The sequence below is a fragment of the Bombina bombina genome, chromosome 1 (genome assembly GCF_027579735.1).
Source record: "Bombina bombina isolate aBomBom1 chromosome 1, aBomBom1.pri, whole genome shotgun sequence".
Classification (NCBI taxonomy): Eukaryota; Metazoa; Chordata; class Amphibia; order Anura; family Bombinatoridae; genus Bombina; species Bombina bombina.
In genome coordinates this window covers 855,243,842-855,264,315 of record NC_069499.1, presented here as the reverse complement: position 1 = coordinate 855,264,315, position 20,474 = coordinate 855,243,842, and the positions used below count along the sequence as shown (strand labels likewise).

General features: G+C 41.1%; 1 protein-coding gene across 10 annotated transcripts in view; it reads left to right on the top strand.

The window, feature by feature from the left end:
• The window catches only part of CHD9 (chromodomain helicase DNA binding protein 9), a 648,673-nt gene that overhangs the window by 339,762 nt on the left and 288,437 nt on the right, over positions 1-20,474 (top strand). For all 10 annotated transcript variants that reach the window (XM_053699504.1, XM_053699510.1, XM_053699505.1 and 7 more), the window contains 5 exons: positions 14,555-14,663; positions 17,515-17,658; positions 18,884-18,952; positions 19,028-19,083; positions 19,793-19,910. In XM_053699504.1, coding sequence (XP_053555479.1) covers positions 14,555-14,663; positions 17,515-17,658; positions 18,884-18,952; positions 19,028-19,083; positions 19,793-19,910 — 496 coding nt within the window. The remainder of the gene's footprint in view (positions 1-14,554; positions 14,664-17,514; positions 17,659-18,883; positions 18,953-19,027; positions 19,084-19,792; positions 19,911-20,474) is intronic.

Below are 20,474 nucleotides of genomic sequence, written 5' to 3'. Positions count from 1 at the left end.
GTAAGGTGTATCCAGTCCACGGATTCATCCTTTACTTGTGGGATATTCTCCTTCCTAACAGGAAGTGGCAAAGAGAGCACACAGCAGAGCTGTCCATATAGCTCCCCCTCTAGCTCCACCCCCCAGTCATTCTCTTTGCCGGCTCTAAACAACAGGGTCCCTCTCGGAAGGGTAAAGTGAATGTGGTGTTAGATTTGTAGTTTTTTGTTCTACAAGCAAAAGTTTTTTACTTTAAATGGTACCGGTGTGTACTGTTTACTCTCCAGCAGAAAAGAGATGAAGATTTCTGCAGAGAGGAAGACGATTTTAGCATGTTGTAACTAAAATCCACTGCTGTTCCCACACAGGACTGAGGAGTACAAGAAAACTTCAGTTGGGGGGAACGGTTTGCAGGTTATGCTGCAATAAGGTATGTTCAGTCATTTATTTCTAGACAAGACTGTGATAATGCTAGAAAAGGACTGATAAGATCCCCTTGAGGGAAGGGTAAGCTTTATTCAGAGACTAAGTATGGAATTACAAGCTTATATAACAGTGCTAATTTATGCTGGTTGACACTATTTTATGGCAAGTTGACACTTTTTTATAACAAACGGTTTTTACTAAGAAAAATCGTTTTTTTAAGACACTTTGAAGGTCCCTTTGGGTTTCTTACAGGGGTTGTTACCCACATAGATAATATTCTAACTCTTAGGAGTGTTTTCTTAGGCCTCACAGCACCGGAGTAAGGTGGGAGGGGCCTAATTTCGCGCCTCAGATGCGCAGTTAGTTTGACTAGATCTTCAGGCTGTGTTCACATGGAGGCTCCTGCTACAGTTTGAGGACCCATAAGACGTTTTTTCCCCATAAATCGGACTCCTAAGGGAAGGTAGGGCCACAGCAGAGCTGTGGCAAGGTGCTAAAGTTGTTTTAACCGGTCTATTAGCTTACTATTGATCCGATTTGGGCATTAAGGGGTTAATCGTTTTTCTTGCTAGTTGTGCAATCTTACCAATGCTTTAGGTACATACTGTGAAAATTTCAAAAAGTTTGGTGCATTTTTCACTGTTTTGGAAAATTGTGTGCCCTTTTTATCTCTTAAAGGCACAGTAACGTTTTTTTGCAAAGTGTGTTTTTGCTTGATTAAAGTGATTTCTAAGCCTGTTTGTCTTACTACTAGTCTGTTAAACATGTCTGACACCAAGGAAAATCCTTGTTCAATGTGTTTAGAAGCCATGGTGGAACCCCCTCTCAAAATGTGTCCCACTTGTATTGATATGTCTATACATTTTAAAGACCATATTGTTGCACTTAAAAATGTGCCCCAAGATGATTCTCAGACAGAAGGTAATGAGGTTAGCCCGTTGACCTCTCCCCAAGTGTCACAACCAGTTACTCCCGCTCAAGCGATGCCTAGCACCTCTAGCGCGTCTAACTCTTTTACCTTACAAGACTTGGCGGCAGTTATGGATAATACCCTCTCAGTATTTTTATCTAAGCTGCCCGTGTTACCTGCAAAGCGGGATAGCTCTGTTTTAAGAACAGATTATGAGCATTCTGACGCTTTAGTAGCCGTATCCGATATACACTCACAACGCTCTGAAATGGGTGCGAGGGATGTGCTGTCTGAGGGAGAAATTTCCGATTCGGGGAAGGTTGCTCCTCAGACAGACTCTGATACGTTGGCTTTTAAATTTAAACTAGAACACCTCCGCTTATTGCTCAGGGAGGTATTAGTTACTCTGGATGACTGTGACCCTTTGGTGGTTCCAGAGAAATTGTGTAAAATGGACAAGTACCTAGAAGTTCCTGTTTACACTGATGTGTTCCCGGTCCCTAAGAGGATCGCGGATATAGTAACTAGGGAGTGGGATAGACCAGGTATTCCGTTTGTTCCCCCTCCTGTTTCTCCAACATAGGTGTGTCCGGTCCACGGCGTCATCCTTACTTGTGGGATATTCTCTTCCCCAACAGGAAATGGCAAAGAGCCCAGCAAAGCTGGTCACATGATCCCTCCTAGGCTCCGCCTACCCCAGTCATTCTCTTTGCCGTTGTACAGGCAACATCTCCACGGAGATGGCTTAGAGTTTTTTAGTGTTTAACTGTAGTTTTTATTATTCAATCAAGAGTTTGTTATTTTAAAATAGTGCTGGTATGTACTATTTACTCAGAAACAGAAAAGAGATGAAGATTTCTGTTTGTATGAGGAAAATGATTTTAGCAACCGTTACTAAAATCCATGGCTGTTCCACACAGGACTGTTGAGAGGAATTAACTTCAGTTGGGGGAACAGTGAGCAGTCTCTTGCTGCTTGAGGTATGACACATTCTAACAAGACGATGTAATGCTGGAAGCTGTCATTTTCCCTATGGGATCCGGTAAGCCATGTTTATTAAGATTGTAAATAAGGGCTTCACAAGGGCTTATTAAGACTGTAGACTTTTTCTGGGCTAAATCGATTCATTATTAACACATATTTAGCCTTGAGGAATCATTTAATCTGGGTATTTTGATAAGATTATATCGGCAGGCACTTTTTTAGACACCTTTCTCTTTAGGGGCTTTCCCAAATCATAGGCAGAGCCTCTTTTTCGCGCCGGTGTTGCGCACTTGTTTTTGAGAGGCATGACATGCAGTCGCATGTGTGAGGAGCTCTGATACATAGAAAAGACTTTCTGAAGGCGTCATTTGGTATCGTATTCCCCTTTGGGCTTGGTTGGGTCTCAGCAAAGCAGATACCAGGGACTGTAAAGGGGTTAAAGTTAAAAACGGCTCCGGTTCCGTTATTTTAAGGGTTAAAGCTTCCAAATTTGGTGTGCAATACTTTTAAGGCTTTAAGACACTGTGGTGAAATTTTGGTGAATTTTGAACAATTCCTTCATATTTTTTCGCAATTGCAGTAATAAAGTGTGTTCAGTTTAAAATTTAAAGTGACAGTAACGGTTTTATTTTAAAACGTTTTTTGTACTTTGTTATCAAGTTTATGCCTGTTTAACATGTCTGAACTACCAGATAGACTGTGTTCTGAATGTGGGGAAGCCAGAGTTCCTTCTCATTTAAATAAATGTGATTTATGTGACAATGACAATGATGCCCAAGATGATTCCTCAAGTGAGGGGAGTAAGCATGGTACTGCATCATTCCCTCCTTCGTCTACACGAGTCTTGCCCACTCAGGAGGCCCCTAGTACATCTAGCGCGCCAATACTCCTTACTATGCAACAATTAACGGCTGTAATGGATAATTCTGTCAAAAACATTTTAGCCAAAATGCACACTTATCAGCGTAAGCGCGACTGCTCTGTTTTAGATACTGAAGAGCATGACGACGCTGATAATAATGGTTCTGAAGGGCCCCTAAACCAGTCTGATGGGGCCAGGGAGGTTTTGTCTGAGGGAGAAATTACAGATTCAGGGAACATTTCTCAACAAGCTGAACCTGATGTGATTACGTTTAAATTTAAGTTGGAACATCTCCGCGCTCTGCTTAAGGAGGTATTATCCACTCTGGATGATTGTGACAATTTGGTCATCCCAGAGAAGCTATGTAAAATGGACAAGTTCCTAGAGGTCCCGGGGCTCCCAGAAGCTTTTCCTATACCCAAGCGGGTGGCGGACATTGTAAATAAAGAATGGGAAAGGCCCGGTATTCCTTTCGTCCCTCCCCCCATATTTAAAAAATTGTTTCCTATGGTCGACCCCAGAAAGGACTTATGGCAGACAGTCCCCAAGGTCGAGGGAGCGGTTTCCACTTTAAACAAACGCACCACTATACCCATAGAAGATAGTTGTGCTTTCAAAGATCCTATGGATAAAAAATTAGAAGGTTTACTTAAAAAGATGTTTGTTCAGCAGGGTTACCTTCTACAACCAATTTCATGCATTGTCCCTGTCGCTACAGCCGCATGTTTCTGGTTCGATGAGCTGGTAAAGGCGGTCGATAGTGATTCTCCTCCTTATGAGGAGATTATGGACAGAATCAATGCTCTCAAATTGGCTAATTCTTTCACCCTAGACGCCACTTTGCAATTGGCTAGGTTAGCGGCTAAGAATTCTGGGTTTGCTATTGTGGCGCGCAGAGCGCTTTGGTTGAAATCTTGGTCAGCTGATGCGTCTTCCAAGAACAAGCTACTTAACATTCCTTTCAAGGGGAAAACGCTGTTTGGCCCTGACTTGAAAGAGATTATCTCTGATATCACTGGGGGTAAGGGCCATGCCCTTCCTCAGGATCGGCCTTTCAAGGCCAAAAATAAACCTAATTTTCGTCCCTTTCGTAGAAACGGACCAGCCCAAAGTGCTACGTCCTCTAAGCAAGAGGGTAATACTTCTCAAGCCAAGCAAGCTTGGAGACCAATGCAAGGCTGGAACAAGGGAAAGCAGGCCAAGAAACCTGCCACTGCTACCAAGACAGCATGAAATGTTGGCCCCCGATCCGGGACCGGATCTGGTGGGGGGCAGACTCTCTCTCTTCGCTCAGGCTTGGGCAAGAGATGTTCTGGATCCTTGGACACTAGAAATAGTCTCCCAAGGTTATCTTCTGGAATTCAAGGGGCTTCCCCCAAGGGGGAGGTTCCACAGGTCTCAGTTGTCTTCAGACCACATAAAAAGACAGGCATTCTTACATTGTGTAGAAGACCTGTTAACAATGGGAGTGATTCATCCTGTTCCATTAGGAGAACAAGGGATGGGGTTCTACTCCAATCTGTTCATAGTTCCCAAAAAAGAGGGAACGTTCAGACCAATCTTAGATCTCAAGATCTTAAACAAGTTTCTCAAGGTTCCATCGTTCAAGATGGAAACCATTCGAACAATTCTTCCTTCCATCCAGGAAGGTCAATTCATGACCACGGTGGATTTAAAGGATGCGTATCTACATATTCCTATCCACAAGGAACATCATCGGTTCCTAAGGTTCGCATTCCTGGACAAGCATTACCAGTTCGTGGCGCTTCCTTTCGGATTAGCCACTGCTCCAAGGATTTTCACAAAGGTACTAGGGTCCCTTCTAGCTGTGCTAAGACCAAGGGGCATTGCTGTAGTACCTTACTTGGACGACATTCTGATTCAAGCGTCGTCCCTTCCTCAAGCAAAGGCTCACACGGACATCGTCCTGGCCTTTCTCAGATCTCACGGATGGAAAGTGAACGTGGAAAAGAGTTCTCTATCTCCGTCGACAAGGGTTCCCTTCTTGGGAACAATAATAGACTCCTTAGAAATGAGGATTTTTCTGACAGAGGCCAGAAAAACAAGACTTCTAGACTCTTGTCGGATACTTCATTCCGTTCCTCTTCCTTCCATAGCGCAGTGCATGGAAGTGATAGGTTTGATGGTAGCGGCAATGGACATAGTTCCTTTTGCGCGCATTCATCTAAGACCATTACAACTGTGCATGCTCAGTCAGTGGAATGGGGACTATACAGACTTGTCTCCGAGGATACAAGTAAATCAGAGGACCAGAGACTCACTCCGTTGGTGGCTGTCCCTGGACAACCTGTCACAAGGGATGACCTTCCGCAGACCGGAGTGGGTCATTGTCACGACAGACGCCAGTCTGATGGGCTGGGGCGCGGTCTGGGGATCCCTGAAAGCTCAGGGTCTTTGGTCTCGGGAAGAATCTCTTCTACCGATAAATATTCTGCAACTGAGAGCGATATTCAATGCTCTCAAGGCTTGGCCTCAGCTAGCGAGGGCCAAGTTCATACGGTTTCAATCAGACAACATGACAACTGTTGCGTACATCAACCATCAGGGGGGAACAAGGAGTTCCCTGGCGATGGAAGAAGTGACCAAAATCATTCAATGGGCGGAGTCTCACTCCTGCCACCTGTCTGCAATCCACATCCCAGGAGTGGAAAATTGGGAAGCGGATTTTCTGAGTCGTCAGACATTGTATCCGGGGGAGTGGGAACTCCATCCGGAAATCTTTGTCCAAATCACTCAACTGTGGGGCATTCCAGACATGGATCTGATGGCCTCTCGTCAGAACTTCAAAGTTCCTTGCTACGGGTCCAGATCCAGGGATCCCAAGGCGGCTCTAGTGGATGCACTAGTAGCACCTTGGACCTTCAAACTAGCTTATGTATTCCCGCCGTTTCCTCTCATCCCCAGGCTGGTAGCCAGGATCAATCAGGAGAGGGCGTCAGTGATCTTGATAGCTCCTGCGTGGCCACGCAGGACTTGGTATGCAGATCTGGTGAATATGTCATCGGCTCCACCATGGAAGCTACCTTTGAGACGAGACCTTCTTGTTCAAGGTCCGTTCGGACATCCGAATCTGGTCTCACTCCAGCTGACTGCTTGGAGATTGAACGCTTGATCTTATCGAAGCGAGGGTTCTCAGATTCTGTTATCGATACTCTTGTTCAGGCCAGAAAGCCTGTAACTAGAAAGATTTACCACAAAATTTGGAAAAAATATATCTGTTGGTGTGAATCTAAAGGATTCCCTTGGGACAAGGTTAAGATTCCTAAGATTCTATCCTTCCTTCAAGAAGGATTGGAAAAAGGATTATCTGCAAGTTCCCTGAAGGGACAGATTTCTGCCTTGTCTGTGTTACTTCACAAAAAGCTGGCAGCTGTGCCAGATGTTCAAGCCTTTGTTCAGGCTCTGGTTAGAATCAAGCCTGTTTACAAACCTTTGACTCCTCCTTGGAGTCTCAACTTAGTTCTTTCAGTTCTTCAGGGGGTTCCGTTTGAACCCTTACATTCCGTTGATATTAAGTTATTATCTTGGAAAGTTTTGTTTTTGGTTGCAATTTCTTCTGCTAGAAGAGTTTCAGAATTATCTGCTCTGCAGTGTTCTCCTCCTTATCTGGTGTTCCATGCAGATAAGGTGGTTTTACGTACTAAACCTGGTTTTCTTCCAAAAGTTGTTTCTAACAAAAACATTAACCAGGAGATTATCGTACCTTCTCTGTGCCCGAAACCAGTTTCAAAGAAGGAACGTTTGTTGCACAATTTGGATGTTGTTCGCGCTCTAAAATTCTATTTAGACGCTACAAAGAATTTTAGACAAACATCTTCCTTGTTTGTTGTTTATTCCGGTAAAAGGAGAGGTCAAAAAGCAACTTCTACCTCTCTCTCTTTTTGGATTAAAAGCATCATCAGATTGGCTTACGAGACTGCCGGACGGCAGCCTCCCGAAAGAATCACAGCTCATTCCACTAGGGCTGTGGCTTCCACATGGGCCTTCAAGAACGAGGCTTCTGTTGATCAGATATGTAGGGCAGCGACTTGGTCTTCACTGCACACTTTTACCAAATTTTACAAGTTTGATACTTTTGCTTCTTCTGAGGCTATTTTTGGGAGAAAGGTTTTGCAAGCCATGGTGCCTTCCATCTAGGTGACCTGATTTGCTCCCTCCCATCATCCGTGTCCTAAAGCTTTGGTATTGGTTCCCACAAGTAAGGATGACGCCGTGGACCGGACACACCTATGTTGGAGAAAACAGAATTTATGTTTACCTGATAAATTTCTTTCTCCAACGGTGTGTCCGGTCCACGGCCCGCCCTGGTTTTTTAATCAGGTCTGATAATTTATTTTCTTTAACTACAGTCACCACGGTATCATATGGTTTCTCCTATGCAAATATTCCTCCTTAACGTCGGTCGAATGACTGGGGTAGGCGGAGCCTAGGAGGGATCATGTGACCAGCTTTGCTGGGCTCTTTGCCATTTCCTGTTGGGGAAGAGAATATCCCACAAGTAAGGATGACGCCGTGGACCGGACACACCGTTGGAGAAAGTAATTTATCAGGTAAACATAAATTCTGTTTTTTAAGAAAATGTTCCCCATATCTGACACCAAGCGGGACTCGTGGCAGACGGTCCTTAAGGTGGAGGGGGCTGTTTCTTCACTTGCTAAACGCACAACCATACCAATTGAGGACAGTTGTGCTTTTAAAGACCCTATGGATAAAAAATTAGAGGGTTTACTTAAGAAAATCTTTGTTCATCAGGGTTTCCTTCTCCAACCTATAGCGTGCATTGTTCCTGTAACTACTGCAGCTGCTTTCTGGTTCGAGGCGCTGGAAGATGCGCTCCAGACGGAGACCTCATATGAGGACATTATGGACAGAATTAAGGCCCTTAAGCTGGCAAATTCTTTTATCACAGATGCCGCTTTCCAACTAGCTATGTTAGCGGCAAAGAATTCAGGTTTCGCCATTCTGTCGCGTAGGGCGCTATGGCTAAAGTCCTGGTCGGCCGATGTTTCGTCAAAATCCAAACTACTGAACATCCCTTTCAAAGGAAAGACCCTTTTCGGGCCTGAATTGAAAGATATTATCTCAGAAATCACTGGGGGAAAAGGCCATGCTCTCCCTCAGGACAAGTCCTTTAAGACTAAGAACAAACAAAATAATTTTCGTTCCTTTCGGAATTTCAGGAGCGGTCTCGCTTCATCCTCCCCTGCTGATAAGCAAGAGGGTAACACTTCACAACCCAGGGCAGCCTGGAAACCTTACCAGGGCTGGAACAAGGGTAAACAGGCCAAGAAGCCTGCAGCTGCCTCCCAAGACAGCATGAAGGGGTAGCCCCCGATCCTGGACCGGATCTTGTGGGGGGCAGACTCTCTCTCTTTGCTCAGGCCTGGGCAAGAGACATACACGATCCTTGGGCCTTAGAGATTGTATCCCAGGGATATCTTCTAGAATTCAACGACTCCCCTTCAAGGGGAAGGTTCCACATTTCTCGTCTGTCTACAGATCAGACAAAGAAATAGGCGTTTTTACGCTGCATAGAAGACCTACATACAATGGGAGTGGTCCACCCAGTTCCAATTGTGGAACAAGGGCTGGGTTTTTACTCAAACCTGTTTGTGGTTCCCAAAAAAGAAGGAACTTTCAGACCAATCCTGGATCTCAAAATTCTAAACAAATTCCTCAGAGTCCCATCATTCAAGATGGAGACCATTCGGACAATATTACCAATGATCCAGGAGGGTCAGTTTATGACTACCGTGGCTCTAAAGGATGCGTATCTACATATTCCTATCCACAAAGATCATCACCAGTTCCTCAGGTTGGCTCTTCCTTTCGGGTTGGCCACTGCTCCCAGAATTTTCACAAAGGTGCTAGGGTCCCTTCTGGCGGTTCTAAGACCACGGGGCATAGCAGTGGCGCCTTACCTAGACGACATCTTAATTCAGGCGTCGACTTTCCAAAGAGCCAAGTCTCACACGGAAATTAAAATATTTCTGACGGAGGTCAGAAAGTTAAAACTCTTAACTACTTGCCGAGCTCTTCATTCCATTCCTCGGCCATCTGTAGCTCAGTGCATGGAGACAATCGGACTAATGGTAGCGGCAATGGACATAGTCCCTTTTGCACGGATACACCTCAGACCACTGCGACTATGCATGCTCAAACAGTGGACCGAGGATTATGCAGATTTGTCTCTTCAAATACAATTGGACCAGGGGACCAGAGATTCTCTTCTCTGGTGGTGGTCTGAGGATCACCTGTCTCAGGGAATGTGTTTCCTCAGACCAGTGTGGATCATCGTAACGACCGACGCCAGTCTGTTGGGCTGGGGTGCAGTCTGGGACTCCCTGAAAGCTCAGGGCTTATGGTCTCGGGAACAAGCTCTTGTCCCGATAAATATTCTGGAACTGAGGGCGATATTCAACGCTCTTCAGGCATGGCCTCAGCTAGTTGCGGACAAATTCATCAGATTTCAGTCGGACAACATCACGACTGTAGCTTACATCAACCATCAAGGGGGAACAAGGAGTCCCCTAGCAATGATGGAAGTAACCAAAATAATCAGGTGGGCGGAAGATCACTCTTGCCACCTCTCAGCAATTCACATCCCAGGAGTAGACAACTGGGAAGCGGATTTTCTAAGTTGTCAGACTTTTCATCCGGGGGAGTGGGAACTCCACCCGGAGGTATTTGCCCAGCTGACTCAACTATGGGGCACTCCAGACTTGGATCTGATGGCGTCCCGTCAGAATGCCAAACTTTCTCTTTATGGGTCCAGGTCCCGGGATCCCCAGGCGGTGTTGATAGATGCTCTAGCAGCGCCTTGATCCTTCAATCTGGCCTATGTGTTTCCACCGTTTCCTTTCCTTCCTCGTCTGGTTGCCAGAATCAAGCAGGAGAGGGCGTTGTTGATTCTAATAGCACCTGCGTGGCCACGCAGGACTTGGTATGCAGACCTAGTGAACATGTCATCCGTTCCACCACGGACTCTGCCAATGAGGCAGGACCTTCTACTTCATGGTCCTTTCAAACATCCAAATCTAATTTCTCTGCGTCTGACTGCTTGGAGATTGAACGCCTAATTCTATCTAAGCGTAGTTTCTCTGAGTCGGTTATCGATACCCTGATTCAGGCTAGAAAGCTTGTCACCAGGAAAATCTACAATAAGATTTGGCGAAAATATCTTTGTTTGTGCGAATCCAAGGGTTACTCATGGAGTAAGATTAGGATTCCCAGGATATTGTCCTTTCTCCAAGAAGGATTGGAGAACGGATTATCAGCTAGTTCCTTAAAAGGACAGATATCTGCTTTGTCTATTCTTTTACACAAACGTCTGGCAGAGGTACCAGACGTTCAAGAGTTTAGTCAGGCTTTAATTAGAATCAAGCCTGTTTATAGACCTGTGGCTCCGCCATGGTGTCTGAGTTTAGTTCTTTCAGTTCTGCAAGGGGTTCCGTTTGAACCTTTACATTCCATAAATATTAAACTTTTGTCTTGGAAAGTTTTGTTTCAGAGTTATCTGCCTTACAGTGTGTCTCACCTTACTTGGTGTTCCACGCAGATAAGGTAGTTTTGCGTACCAAACCCGGTTTCTTCCTAAAGTTGTGTCTAATAAGAATATTACCGGAAAGTGGGGTTTTAAGCAGCGCTAATAAAAGCTTGGAAATATATAACCAATGTATGTTGTATACAATATTATTTATTTAAAAATTCTTATATGTCATGAAAAATAACAATATTATTCCTTTAAAAAATTAAGGGACGTCTCCCTTATTTCACATGTACTAAAATTCTAGAACTACAGTACTAGAAACTAGAACTAGAATCAAGTGTTGATAGACTTTAGAGTACCAGGTGCATAAGAGTTAAATTTCACAAATAACTGTTAAAAGCAATTCTAACAACAAATAATTGCAAAGATATATAGTGATCTTTATATTTAACTAGAATCAAGTGTTGATAAAATTTAGAGTTCCAGATGCATAAGATTTACATTTCACAGAAAACTGTTAAAAGCACTTCCAACAACAAATAATAATTGCAAAGATATATGGCGATCTTTATATTTAAAAATCACAAATATATATATATCGATCCTAATATTTATCAAATGCAAACAGATTCTGTACTCGAGTTAAAATTTACTGTTGATTCAACTGTGATTGTAAAGTAGGCTCAGCTGCTATACGTTGAAAACAGTTCTTCTAGTTAACAAAGAAAGTTACATAGTTTCAATCCTTAGATATATAATTAGCTCAAGCGTGCTTGGTAATTCAAAGGGCAGAAACAGCTGTAAAGTTAGTGTGGAGGTATTTTAGTTCATCCCGGTTGCAACCGCTGTGGTTCTTCACTGTGAGGGATTCACAGACTATTCAATCTTGGTGCTTTTGATGAATCACCTGACCCTCTCTTTGGTTCAGAGGTCAGAGGTGATGTTCCGTTCCGGTGTTGTGGTTAATCTTTCTCTTCTTGTAACCCAAATATTATTTAATCTGGGTTCCCTCTGGTTCCTTGAGGTTTTAAGAAATCTTTTGTTGGTGTTTAGCAGTGGACCTCTAAAGTCTATTGTGAAATTTAACTCTTATGCACCTGGAACTCTAAAGTCTATCTGTGAAATTTAACTCTTGTGCACCTGAAACTCTAAAGTCTATCAACACTTGATTCTAGTTACAATTTTAGTACATGTGAAATAAGGGAGACATCCCTTAATTTTTTAAAGGAATAATATTGTTATTTTTCATGACATATAAGAATTTTTAAATAAATAATATTGTATACAACATACATTGGTTATATTGAAATCATCATTTCCAAGCTTTTATTAGCGCTGCAAAAAAAACCACTTTCCGGTCACATTTACTATTTAGTTCTCTTTGAGGGAAGAACGTTTTTCAGCAGCAGGAACCCACCTTTAGGGCTCTCCTATCACACCACACATAAATATCTAATAAGAATATTAATCAGGAAATTGTTGTTCCTTCTCTGTGTCCTAATCCTTCTTCGAAGGAGGATCGTCTGTTACACAATCTTGATGGGGTTCGTGCTTTATTTACAAGCAATTAAGGATTTCAGACAAACAACTTCATTGTTTGTCATCTATTCTGGTAAGAGGAGAGGTCAGAAGGCGACTGCTACCTCTCTTTCCTTTTGGCTGAAAAGCATCATCCGTCTGGCTTATGAGACTGCTGGCCAGCAGCCTCCTGAAACAATTACTGCTCATTCTACCAGAGCAGTGGCTTCCACATGGGCTTTTAAAGATGAGGTTTCTGTTGAACAGATTTGTAAGGCAGCGCCTTGGTCTTTGCTGCATACTTTTCCAAATTTTCCAAATTAGATACTTTTGCTTCTTCGGAGGCTATTTTTGGGAGAAAGGTTTTACAAGCAGTGGTGCCTTCCATTTAAGTTACCTGTCTTGTTCCCTCCCTTCATCCGTGTCCTAAAGCTTTGGTATTGGTATCCCACAAGTAAAGGATGAATCCGTGGACTGGATACACCTTACAAGAGAAATCAGAATTTATGCTTACCTGATAAATTACTTTCTTTTGTGGTGTATCCAGTCCACGGCCCGCCCTGGCTCTTAGTCAGGTAGAGTTTTGGTCTAAACTACAGTCACCACTGCACCCTATGGTTTCTCCTTTTTTTTTCCTAACCTCTGGTCGAATGACTGGGGGGTGGAGCTAGAGAGGGAGCTATATGGACAGCTCTGCTGTGTGCTCTCTTTGCCACTTCCTGTTAGGAAGGAGAATATCCCACAAGTTAAGGATGAATCCGTGGACTGGATACACCACAAGAGAAAGTAATTTATCAGGTAAGCATAAATTCTGTTTTTTTTTCTTTTGTGACTCAGAGGATACAATTTTAAACAACTTTACAATATACTTCATTTATCTAATTTCCTTTATTCTCTTAATATCCGTTGTTGAAAAGCATATCTAAATAGGCTCAGGAGCTGCTGATTGCTGGCTGCATATAGATGCTTCATGTGATTGGCTCACCCATGTGCATTGCTATTTCTTCAACAAAAGATACCTAAAGAATTAAGCAAGTAAATTGGAATGTTGTTTAAAATTGTATTCTCTATCTGAATACTGGAAAAAAAATTGGGTTTCATCTGCCTTTAACTTTTATGTTGCCTAAATCCTAAAATTGTTGCGTGGTTTGATTTAGGCTATCGATAGGTCCACAGGATGAATCCTTGAAAGATGAAATACTGGTATTTAAATATTAATGAATAGCGTCTAAATCTTAAATGTACAAAATAATAATACTAATAAATGTTGTGGAATAGACAGATTTACCTTTGAATATTAAAGAGCATGTCATTTTAAAAGACTTCTCAATTTACTTTTTATCGTATTATCTTGGTATCCCTTGTTAAAAAGCATACCTAGGTAGGCTCATGAGTAGAAATTAACTACTGGGAGCTAGCTGGTGATTGCTGGCTGCACATGTACCTCTTGTCATTGGCTCACCAAATGTGCTCAGCTAAGACGGTTGCTCTGGAGCTGACGTATTAGTTATTATAGCATTTTCATTTTGTACTTGTATTTCACCTTTAAACTAAGTACTCATCAACAACAATATGCCAACGTATTGTCTCAACAAAATATAAAAGAAATGCACTGTATTTTGTATTCACTTTTCTGCACCGATCCCTTTATATTGCATTTTTAAGGGTAGGTAAGCCAGATTTGCCCAGAATGTTTTTAAAGGGACATAAAACATAAATATTTTCTTTCATGATTCAAATAGAGCATACAATTTAAAGGGACACTCAAGTCAAACAAAACAAACAACATTCCAATTTACTTCTATTATGTGCTCAGTTTTTTTATATTTACACTTTTTGAGTCACCAGCTCCTACTGAGCATGTGCAAGAATTCACAAAACCTACAGATTTGCATTTGCGATTGGCTGATGGCTGTCACATGATACATAAGGAGTGGAAATAGATATAACTTTGAAATTTGTCAGAAAAAAATCTATTACTCATTTGAAATTCAGTTTAAGTGCTACTGCATTGTCGTTTTATCACGTATGTGTTGATTTTTCAGCTCTAATGTATTTTCTGGTCCTTTAAAAAAACTACTACTATACTATATGGCAGCAGTTTTGCAAAAAGGTTATACATTACGTTAGAGCACTATATGGCAGCACTATTTCCTTTCATTAAGTGCTTCAGGCATGTGCACGCTACCTACCTAGGTATGTATCTCTTCAACAAAGAATAACATGAGCATGAAGCTAATTTCTAATAGAAGCAAATTGGAAACTTTAAAATTGTACTCTCCATCTAAATAATGAATAAAACATTTTGGTCTTCATGCGCCTTTAAGTGTCTTCAGTCTGCTTAATAAGTGACTATCTCTTTCAGTAAACTCATCATAACCTTGGGCCGGAAGCAAAAGAGAAAAATCGAGTCCTCGGACGATGTGTCGGACGCAGATAGAGCTCAGAAGCGAGTGAAAGGCGAGGATTCTCAGGTGGGCTCCTAAGCTATAAAGCTATTGGTTAGGGGATATTCATCTTGTGCTGCTGAGTTTTTCAGTGGCTTGTACATTTCACTAGTGAGCTATCTATAAGCTGTAGAAAAGGGAGACAGATTTCCAGAGTGTCATATGCCTTTATTGTTAAAATTGGTTGTTAAATTGTCTCCCTGAGCCTCATTTCTTAAGTTCTTTATTCACAATTGAAGAGAGTTATATTACAAAGCTGTATGTGTTTATTTCTAGATTCTGATGCACTGCAGAGTGGAGTAACACATTCTATATTTAGATTGTGCTTGTGTCTTTATAGTCTAAGATAATTACGGGAAGAACATGTGGATTGTTTTCCTGTTTTAAATAATATAATTGTATACACACACATTTCCTAGAAAAGTGTACTCCTCGATCTCTGTATAATGTGCAATGTGTATATACGTTTATGGCTGTATGGATTATATTATAGGGATACTAAACCCAAATTGTTTTCTTTCATGATTCAGATAGAGCATGCAATTTTAAGCAACTTTCTAATTTACTCCTATTATCAATTTTTTTCATTCTCTTGCTATCTTTATTTGAAAAAGCCGGAACCTAAGCAAATGAGCCGGTCCATTTTTGGTTCAGCACATGGGTTGCGCTTGCTGATTGGTGGCTAAATGTAGCCACCAATCAGCAAGTGCTATCCAGGGTTCTGAACTATAAAAGGGCTGGCTCCTTAGTTTAGATAACTACTTTTTCGAATAAATATTGCAAGAGAACAAAGAAAAATTGATAATAGGAGTAAATTAGAAAAAAATGTGGCTTTCGTATCCCTTTAAAGTGTACCCATGTTTGCTGAATCTGGGCAAGCACTTATCTGAAGTCAGAGAGTTGGGGACTAATGAAGAGACCCAATATATGAACAATCGTACACTTTGTGATTTCATTTGAGAGAGAGAATCCATGATCTCCTGGGATCTCCTCTTAACACAGGTTCTCAGGAGATGATCTGTAGTTACTGATGAGCCATTCTGCTAAAATGCTGAGATCTGTCCTTCAATGTATATTTACTTCTCTTTCCCACAGCTAAACTGAAATCCTTAGTGCAGTGGAATGTCTCCATGTACAATCATCTATTAGCTCTATTGACCTGATTTAAGAAGAAAAAAAAAAAGAAAGAAAAAACTGTGCTTTTGAGTCTTTATGGGTGTCATTTTATTGAAGCACTTTTTAAAGATACAAGGAACTTAAAATTCAACTCTAATGATTCAGATAGAGCATATAAATTAAAAACACATTTTTCCAATTGACTTCTGTTACCAAATGTACCTCTTCTCTTTTCCCAGATGTCATACTCAGAGAGGCTCAGGAGTGTGCACTTGTGCTGAGAACTATATGTAGGACTTTTATACAAGCAACCTGTAGACGGAGCTTTAGAGCTAGGTAGCTGCAGCCACTTTATGGTTAAACTCTATGGTAAACTAAGCTCTATGGCTAAAAGCATTGATTAATATAAAACATGACTTAGAATGCATCTGTCTTTGGATAGGAACATCCCACAGTGAGTGTGAGTATTAAAGGGACATTGTACACTAGATTTTTCTTTCCATAAATGTTTTGTAGATGATCTATTTATAGCCCATCTGGGAGTGTTTTTGTAACAATATATAGTTTTGCTTATTTTTTTAATAACATTGTGCTGTTTTTCCGACTCCTAACCAAGCCCAAAGTGCCAGTTGTGTATACTCTAATTTACAGACTCCTGCTGCTCCTGTTTGTTATCTGTTTTTTGATATGCGGGGGGATGGGGAATGTCTGCTATTCTTGCTTTCCCATCCACTTTCACTGGGTGTCCCAGCCTAACCTCATCAACATTGCTAAACTGGGAGCTTCTAAGTAAGTTTAAAAAAGGTTTTATACTAGATTTTTAGATCAATATCTGTGCATATACTTCTTTATAGTAGGGTCTATTACATTCATTTATATGAAAATGTGTGTTAATTGTCCTTTAATAAGAGAGTATGATAGATTGTGTTTGCTCCCTGCTGTCAGCACTGCCTGCTGCAGCTGCCCTCTACATATTGCTTCTTTAACATTGCTACACACACTACTGCCACATAGTTCTCAAGACATGTGCAACCTCCTGAGCCTCCCTCAGTATGCTGTCATAGAATGGAGTTAAGATTTACGAAAAAGAGCCTAAATTGATAATGGAACCCTTGGATATTATTTGTATACTGTGGGCTCAATGTATTAAGCAGTGAATAATGCATTTGAGCCCTTGCGGGGCATGAGCAAACTTGCTTTCCGCAAAGTAAGACGCAGCGGCCATCTGACTGATTCATACCCTCTCCACCACCTCTGAGTTGGTGGAGATAAAACCCCCCCGAACACAAGTGCTTGTTTAATGGTACAACTTTTGCTTATTCTTCACAAAGGCAGGAGGACAGGTTCCTAAGTTGGAAACATTGTCCACCCGCTTTTTAGTGCATAAAGCCCTGTATCTGCATCAGGAAATTTGAATTTTGACTTCCATGTCCCTTTTAAGACCTTTTTGACAAACCGTAACCTTGTTCAAATAAAAGCTGTTTTACATAACAGTCAGTAAGGTTAGAGAAAGCTCACCAATCTGTAACTTGACAAAAATAAGGCCTCTATTAAATAGCTTGCAATTTTATATTTATGCATATACATTGACCGAATTTAAATCAAGGATACTGTGCATTTTAGTCCAGCTTAATGGTGGAATTCTTACTCAACGAGTTCAGTCTTTTGCGCTCAAGCACCTGCATACCAAGCTTGGGTGGACCATGCATAATGGCCATAAACATTTTTTCTCTTTTCATATCTTGTGGGGGGCTTTCCATAGAAGAGAAGATCCAACCGGCAAATAAAGAGAAAAAAGTATGCTGAGGCGGAAAGAAAACGCTCTGAGGAGGAGCCTAAAGTTAGCATTAAAACCAAGAAGACCTCCGCACCCCTGCCAGCTGAGCAACCATTGCAGCTCTTTGTGGTAAGGTTCCATTGTTTGCAATGCAATTACCATGTTACAGGTGCCAGTTGGATAAAAAATGTATTACTCTTTTGATTTATTTTTCATTCAGTATATTTATATATAAAACACATTTATGTATTTGGATTTCTATACACTGCAAAAAGTAACAAGTGATGGCACTTTCACTATTTAATCAGAAAAAAAACATACACACAAGGATTTCAAAAACCTGAAATAATGATTTAGATACCTTAAAAATAATCAAGTAAGTTACCTGACTTATTTCAGTACTGGACACCCAATATCATGCAAAGAGCCACACGTGCTGTGGCCGAGAATCCAGAAGGGATACTTTTATGTTTATTGGATACACAGAAAAGTGTTCAAATCTACCATGTGTGTTGGAGAGAATGGATTAAACCGGAAAAACAGAGTGGGAAATAGAGTAGGTTTTTTTTTATGGTACAATATAGAAGATTTCTTTTCTGGAAGGAAAAAAATGGGACATCTTCTCCACCAATGACGATTAGGATGTGTCTGAAGGCTGCCAGAGGCCCCTGTGCCACACACATATTACTGTCATAGTTTAAAAGAATATTCTAATGTAAAAATAAAATGTTTTATTTTTGTTATACTTCAAAAACACATAGGGGCGTATCTATCAAGCTCCGTACAGAGCTTGATGTCCCGTGTTTCTGCCGAGCCTGCAGACTCGCCAGAAACAGCAGTTATGTAGCAGCAGTCTAAAGACCGCTGCTCCATAACCCTGTCCGCCTGCTCTGATGAGAGCTGCTGGTGCAATGCTGAATACGGAGAGCTTATTGCTCTCCGCATTCAGCGTTGTCTGTCGGACCTGATCCACACTGTCGGATCAGGTCCGACAGACGTATGATAAATAGGCCTCATATAGTCAAATCTGCACTCCTGGAACCACCCACATTCTTTGTCAAATGAGGATATGGCCAGTAATTGAAGCATACACATATGTGCCTGCTCCTGATTGGCTTATTAGCTGTATCCTTATCTGTAATGATACCGGAGCCCAACACAAGAACATCCCTTTACTTCGTTTCATTTCATATTAACTTTATAAAGGAGATTATGTGGTTCCTTTCAACACCCCCAGTCTAACATTGACCATTGTATCTCAACAAAAGTCTAAGCAAACACATCATCATCATCATTATTGTTAATTGTGAACTTGAAAATGTGTGTTTTTTATTTAATTTTCATGTTTTACTAGGAGAACCCCAGTGACGAAGATGCAGCTATTGTTGACAAAATTCTCTCCTCCAGAATTGTAAAAAAGGAGGTAAGACACTTTACTTAAGGCAATAATCTTTAGGAGAGTGGATAAAATGTAACATTTTTTCCATGTATTTTTCAGACTCAATCCGGGATGCTAGTGGAAGTCGAAGAATTTTATGTCAAGTACAAAAATTAGTAAGTATTGATGTAAAGCTATTTATTTATGTATTTGTTTATTTATTCGTGACATTTAGTGATATTTTATTTTGGGTAATTCCTATTCTCTCAAATATGGCTCCAGAATATTTTCAAATGGTTTTTTTTGTAAAAGGTAAAGGCTTAGGTATTTACTCTTTGCTTTTAAGAGAGGAACATGGAATGATGCATGGATAAACAGATACATCTGTATATATAGTAAATATAGTTACCTTCTCATAAGGGACAGTAATGTCAAGATTAAACTTTTATAGTTTAGCTAAAACTATTGTATGCTTTTTTAATGTAGATTTTATTGTTACTTTGAGGACATGAAACCCAAAATGTTTCTTTCATAATTCAGGCAGAGCATGAGATTTTAAACAACTTTTCCAATTTACTCCCATCAAATGTGCTTCAATATCTTGGTATCCTTTGCTGAAGGAGTAGCAATGCACTAGTGGGTGCTAGCTGAGCACATCCTGTGAACCAACGACAAAAGCCATATATGTGCAGCCACTAATCAGGAGCCAGCTCCCAGCAGTGCATTGCTTCTCAGCCTAACTGCCCTTCAGCAGAGGAAGCAAATTTGATCATGGACATTTCTTTAAAATTGCATGCTCTGTCTAAATCATGAAATTTTGATATCTGAATAACTGAGTCATTCAGGATTCGAGTTCTTACCATTTTTTCTACCCTCTCTCCCCAGTTCATATTTGCACTGTGAATGGGCCACTGAACAACAGCTGCTAAAGGATAAGAGAATCCAACAGAAAATAAAACGATTCAAAATCAAACAAGCACAGAGAGCCCACTTTTTTGCTGATGTAAGTAAAGTTCTTGTTTAAAACATTTGCACTGCAGTTGTTTTCATTGAGTAACATAGTGATTGTAGGCCTATAAAACTATTTACTTTTAAAGAGACAAGTCAGTAGTATTCCAGTGCTGTACAATACAAAGTGCACTTATAAAAAGTTAGTCTTTTAACTTGTTCACATGTCAAGTGCTGAGCCCTCAGTTTACACATTTGCTGGTTGGTACATACATCCTCTGCACTAACTTGCTTGTTACTTAAACTAGTATACAAGCATGTATTTACCAGTCAGCAGCTAAGTAACCTCTTGGATCAGCACCTGTGGTGTTTTAGAGGTGCCATTAAGTGTTAAAGGAACAGTCTAAAAACTAAAACTTTTATGATTCATATAAGACATTTCATTTTAAACAACTTTCCAATTTACTTTTCTTCTTAAACGGGGAGAGTCCACAGCTGCATTCATTACTTTTGGGAATTCAGAACCTGGCCACCAGGAGGAGGCAAAGACACCCCAGCCAAAGGCTTAAATACCTCCCCAACTTCCCTCATCCCCCAGTCATTCTTTGCCTTTCATCAC